Source organism: Rhamphochromis sp. 'chilingali' (genome assembly GCF_963969265.1).
Source record: "Rhamphochromis sp. 'chilingali' genome assembly, chromosome: 5".
Lineage (NCBI taxonomy): Eukaryota > Metazoa > Chordata > Actinopteri > Cichliformes > Cichlidae > Rhamphochromis > Rhamphochromis sp. 'chilingali'.
In genome coordinates, this window is record NC_137932.1 from 42,779,390 (window position 1) to 42,785,395 (window position 6,006).

The window sequence follows — 6,006 nt, forward strand, 5'->3', positions numbered from 1 at the left end:
GGATGTTTGGTGGGAAAGAGTCTGATGGCTCTCCTGGCACTGATTCCACATCCAGCATGTTGATGTTGTGGTACATGTGTGGCTTCCACACGGGCAGCTTCATGGTCAGTAGCAGGTTATTAGACAGTGTCCCGATTCGTTGATGTTGGGCTGTATAAAGGGCTGTACACGCCCTGTATGCGTAAACAGAGTATATTATCATGCATCATGACAGTTAGCTGCAACACCTTTTATGGTATTGAAGTTTATACTTCACTAACGGTTCCAACGCTCTTTCACCCCCAGCTGTTTCCTGTTGTTCTCGTTATGGGGCCCATGGTCGTATATCACACGTCCTGAGGACATATGAAGAGTATAAAAAGCTCTTTATGAATGAATATGACCTGATAAATCACAAAATGTGTGACTGCCATTTAAACAAAACAAGTTGACAATTGTGACAAAAAATAATACATCTTCATCCATGTCTGTTGTCTTCATATATGAGGTATCTCTGAAGTACGCAGCACTTGAGAGGTCACGTGTTTTATCCAAACCATGTGACCAGTTGGTTTGATGGTACAGTTGTAATGAACTGCCAGTTAAGGGTATCACTGGATGTAGTGTTAGGGGAGGTTATAATAAACCTTAAAAAGTTGACCTCTGGTAATATTTTGCATATTAATCTCACAACTGCAGCTCATTGTGCTGAAATTATATAAAATCTGTTCCTTCAGAACAGCCAAACATAAATGGTGGATCTTACTTGACGTCACCTACTTTTTAGCCTGAAGTGACAATATCAAGACAAGTGGGTGGAGTTCCTCGTTAGCAAGCTTCATCCATAAACTGTTTGGCATTAAGTGAGTAACAGACAGTATAATGGTCCATTCACTGAAACACTGGAACAGTTAATCCTGAAAGCTGCGTTAGTTGTCAGATAATTGCATCAGAAATGCTACAAAGTCACCAGCAGCACAAACATGACCTGAGGTGAAGCCCAGTAGATGCTAGCTAGTAGAAAGCATCATGTGTTAGATGAATTATAGCAGCGGTCTCCAACCTTTTTTGCGCCACGGACCGGTTTATGCCCGACAATATTTTCATGGACCGGCCTTTAAGGTGTCGCGGATAAATACAACAAAATAAAACTAGTACCGGTACCGAAAAACAGAAGATTTATTCATAACACACGTGAAAAGACCCAGGAAAACAGAGTAAACGATAAAAACGATAACAAAATAACGCTGAAAACCGATAAAAACCCTGAAAACCAGACATTTCACACCTGAGCCTCAACTCTCGCGGCCCGGTACCAAACGACTCACGGACCGGTCCGAGGCCCGGGGGTTGGGGACCGCTGAATTATAGAACGTAGAGATGTATTAAAAAAAACAGTAAATGATACTGATTGCATTGAAATGTAACTGAGTAGTGAACACTGTAAGAGCTGGGGGTGACACTCAGGACTTTGCTTGTGTCATTAAATTAATTTTTTGTAGCTCAGTTATAAATATAAGAATGTGACACTTGCTTTTAAACTTATGTGTCGTGAATTTGTTTCAGGCTCAGCAGATGTTCAAGCCGGCCTCCAGAGACTGAGGTGAGAATCCACACTGAACATGTGCGCAGACTCAGACAGGCAGGAATAGAATGTCGTGATAATGCGCTTCACACAAAGGCATCACAGGAAAACATGTCAGTGTATATATAAAAAGTTTTTTAAGGTATATTTATGCCATGGAGTGTATACATAGCTTCATAGAGTAGTGGTTTACACTTTTGTAACGTGAAAGATCTCCAGTTTGAGTTTATTATATTTGTTTTCTATAACCAAAACTTCTATCTGGTCTTTAAGTGATGACGTGATGAACCCTTTCAGGTCCAAACTACTCTGTGTTTATTAAGGCTGTTGTGTTTTTAACATGTTTTAATGTTTTGTATCTTGTTCTGTTTAATCTCAACAAGCCCGTAAAAACAGTCAGTGATCACTGTCGGCCTCTCTCGGTTTTAATCATCACTGTTCATTTTACAGCTCAGTGTTTAAACCCTTACGATGTAGCTGCAGCCCAGCAGCAGTATATTAATGACTAACCTCGTACTGTGGATGGATTATCTCAGTTGTTCTCCTGACTGAAGTTTGGTCCTTTTACAGCATCCTGCCATGCCATTACATTTGTCTCTAACCATCAGGAACCCTCAGGTTAACTTTTATCCAGTGGAAAAGTGTTAGCTTCATCCTTCAGCTTCACTGTGTTTATGCTAACATAGCTGTGTGGCTAGCAATCACGTAGCACATCATTATATACCAGCTAGCCCAACTTCAGTAACCCTACAAACGTCACTGCTGTTTAGTTTTCTGTCTTCATTTATGTTGGAAGTGATAGCAGAGCTGTACGTTTGAATTTATTCAGAAACCTCTCAGTCAGAACATGCTATATCATGTTTAGGTGGAAGCTAGCGAGCTAACTTCCTGCTAACTTCTAACTTTGTTAAATGTAATCAGTTCTATTTTCATGGATGCCTGGATGTTAAACTTCATTGTTACACCTGGTAAAGCAGCAACGCTGATCATTTTATTAAAGATGAAAGAATTTAGGCAGTTTGTAACTCTCAGTGATGCTGCAGTGTTCGTTTGACTTTATAACCTGCAGCAGAGTTTGGGCCTGACACAGCTGATGACGTCAGACTTAAAGACCAGATGGACGTTATTTTTCTGTCATTTAATTGTTCATCGGTCACTTAATTCCTCTGTTTAGCCTAAATGGCCATTGAGGAGGTCTTTATAAATAGGAAAAGCTTTAAAAGTCCCAACATTGGCTCAGATGACCGTTGCAAGTTATGGACCAGAGGCCTGTATTATAAGCATAATTTTGGCTTATTGGGGTTAACCCTGGGTGTTTTGTACTGTGAAGGTGGTTCACGTCTTACTGGGGTAAATCATCTTGGAAACGTATGCTATAGGCCTGTGGAGCAGGTTAGGTTCCAGATTAGAGGTAAGCAGATATGAAATCACGGCCTGCTGACCAATCGATTATCCAGATAATGGTGTCACTGTTCCTGGAAGATCTCTCTCACAGTAGCGTTTCTCTTCAGTTGTGTTTCTACAGACTTACCTGATTAAAAGGAAAAAGACAAAGTTTGAATGAGTGCAGGATCTGAGCAGCGCGACTGATCTTAAATGTATGCATTTATTTCTTTTATTTCTTTACTGTAGAGTCGAGAGAATCAAGGGACAAGATGCAGTTGGGATGTTCATCTTTCATTCACAGCTCACGTGTATTCTGATTATTGTTTGTATTTCTACAAGTATCTTATTTGTTCTTAGTTGAATGTTGTCATGGAAACTGTGCACGTAGTGGAATTTTTGTTGTTGTTTATTTTTTTTGAAGCGAATATGAAGTGTTTGTTTCAAAGTTGCAGCTGTTGACAAATTAAATCAGATTATTTGGAGAAAAGAGTGTTTTGTTATTAAAAAGAAAGCTGGATTACCTCTGAGCGTCATCTTCTTCTGTGTCTTAAAAAACAGATCAACTTCCTGTGGCAGGTTCTGATCCTGCACATGGTTTTATTTTTGCCGGTTGACATTTGCTCCTCATTCATGCCACTGAACTTTACTCTAACCCCCTTTCTCTGCTTGCGTGACACATGTTGACTCGATTGATTAGATGTTAAAGCTTCTTATGTGCTTTGACGTAAACGGTGACACATGAAGACCTTTGGGCGTAGCACCTCTTCCTATCAAGCTGCTGTTTGTAAAGAGGCTCTATCCATAAATCACAGCAATAAGAACTGATCATTTTGAAACACTGATGAATTTGATTAGAGAAAATATTTAAAATTATTGTGTGGTGGTGTTGTATGGCAGCAGGAATCGTGTCATCTCTTAAGTCTGATTTTAATCCAATATTAAAAATGAAGATCTTGCTTTCATGTCCTGTTTGACAGAGCAGAGGTTCTTCTCACAGTTGACCTCAGATGTGAGATGGCTGATTGTCTCATTATTGAAAACTAAACATTGTCTGAGTGACGTCAGAGCTGCTCACTTAAAAACATCTGAGAATAAGCCTCAGAATCAGGGAGCACACTGAGCGTCGCTGGTCAGCATCTTTTAGTGTCCGTTACCTGTCGGCAGTCCTTCAGCACAATGGTCAGCAGCAGGATGCTGCTTCTCGGTGCCTCCTGCTGGCTGCTCGTTGTTTTAGGGAGTTGCGAGGAGCCAATCGAAGAGAGGTCAGCCGAATACGACGCCATCGAGACACAAGAAGAGAAAGAGCTGGTGAGTAGCAACGTCATGGCTGACTTATGATGGGTCATGATGATGCTATAAAGACAAAGGGGGCTGATTGTTGGGGCTGCAACAATTTTTTTTTCATTACAAATTTTGTTTCTGAATTGTTTTGTCTGTACTATTTAACCCTAACCCACAACAGCAACGCCTTTAGGAACAGAAAATCTGAAGCTGGGTCTGTCGTCCATTCTGCATGACCATGTTGTCCATCAGCTGCTGCCTGCAGTTTGAGTTTAGCAAATTTGAGATTTTGGTCAGTTGTATTATCTTGTTTTATTTGGCTTTCCTGCAAACAGGACTTGCAATAAATGTTAAAAATGAGTTGGCTTTGACTGATATAAACTAAATCCAGTACAAACTTCAGGGCTGAATATTCCCAGCCACCTTCTTGTACTGGCTGTATCATAAAGGCTTCCTTTGCAGTAAAAGAGAGGGGGGCTCAGTTATTCAACCATCATGCTGACATCATCATCTATAGCTGTTAAATTATGCTAACATTTTCTTCATTATGAGAAGTTGACTTGAAAATGTTACCAGTTTAATTGAAGCAGTTTAGTGTTACCATGCTAATGATTATCACGGGCAAAGCTGAATGCTTTAGGCCTCTTTAAGGCCCCCTCCTCTGCCTAAAAGCCGGATCTCTCAGAAACCTTAAGAGCAAACCGTAGTCTTTGACAGCTGTACTTGGTGCCAAGCAGCAGGATTTAGTTTACATGCTTTTCTCTTTATTTGAAATACTGTCCACATGTAGTATGAAAATTAGATATACAAGAATTGTAATAGTTATGAAGCAAAGTCTGAATTCATGCAATGTTTACAGCCCTTAAAAACGACAGAGTAGGTGCCACTGATCATTATCAATCCAAGGCTGATGATGGTAAATGCTCCTTTGGGATCTCAAATTAATTCGATGGGCGTAGCCATAAACACAATATGATGTTAGTTTCAGTTCTTCTGATTTCTGAGTCAGATTTTAACATGATCTCGTTTCCTCCTTAGATTGAAGCTCTGCAGGAAGTTCTGGAGAAGCTAAAGGGCAAACAGCTGCCATCCTCAGAGAAAAAACTCGGCTGGCTTGCTGCTGTAAGTACGATCGTTCATTTCTCCTTCCTCCTCCAGTGCTGATCAGATAGCTTGGGATTTATTTTAGGTGTTCAGGTTAGCAGATTTCCACCTCCAGAGTAAGCATGCACATTTCTCACACTGCTGTTCTAGAGCAGGATGCCATCCAAGTACCACTGATCCTGAGTGGATAAGACAATCGGCCTCGTGCCAAACTGAAATGCCTCCCATCTTCCACAAAAACGAAAGATTTACAGACACAAACCTTTTTGGTTTCTGGTGATTCACATCTCTTTTTATATGAATATGTAACAATGTACTTGTCAGGCTTTGTTTGTCCAACTAATACTGTACTAGCAAATATCATGATCAAACTGTATCCAGACTGAAAGTCATGTTGTGTTTTTGTATGTCAGTGTGATGCAGGTGAGCAGTGTGCAATACGTAAGGCTTCGAGAATCGGGAAGCTGTGTGGCTGTCCCGGAGGAACCGCTTGTAACTTCAGTGTCCTCAAGTGTCTGTAAAGTTCAAACACTAAAGTCCTGCTGTTCAGAGAATAAAGACACGTTTTTAAAATTGCCTCTCGTCTGTTTGTTTGTTTTTTATACAAACATTACCTCAAATAAAAAAAATCATCACTGACAATCGAAATTTGTTTCTTTTTTAGCTTTTTT

At 40.2% G+C, this 6,006-nt stretch overlaps 2 protein-coding genes across 2 annotated transcripts in view; both read left to right on the top strand.

Annotated features, from left to right (window-relative positions):
- Positions 1-1,581, top strand: part of LOC308397609 (uncharacterized protein) — a gene marked incomplete at its 3' end in the record, with an annotated part of 10,647 nt that extends 9,066 nt beyond the window's left edge. Inside the window, exon 8 of the mRNA XM_080883581.1 lies at positions 1,546-1,581. Within this exon, the coding sequence (XP_080739707.1) occupies positions 1,546-1,581 (36 nt within the window). The remainder of the gene's footprint in view (positions 1-1,545) is intronic.
- Positions 1-5,980, top strand: LOC308397297 (cocaine- and amphetamine-regulated transcript protein-like). Its single transcript, XM_080883141.1, has 5 exons — positions 1-104; positions 1,546-1,582; positions 3,197-4,258; positions 5,270-5,353; positions 5,749-5,980. The coding sequence occupies exons 3-5, from the start codon at positions 4,127-4,129 to the stop codon at positions 5,854-5,856; spliced, it is 324 nt and encodes a 107-aa protein (XP_080739267.1). The 5' UTR covers positions 1-104; positions 1,546-1,582; positions 3,197-4,126; the 3' UTR covers positions 5,857-5,980.
- The last annotated feature ends 26 nt before the right edge of the window (positions 5,981-6,006 follow it).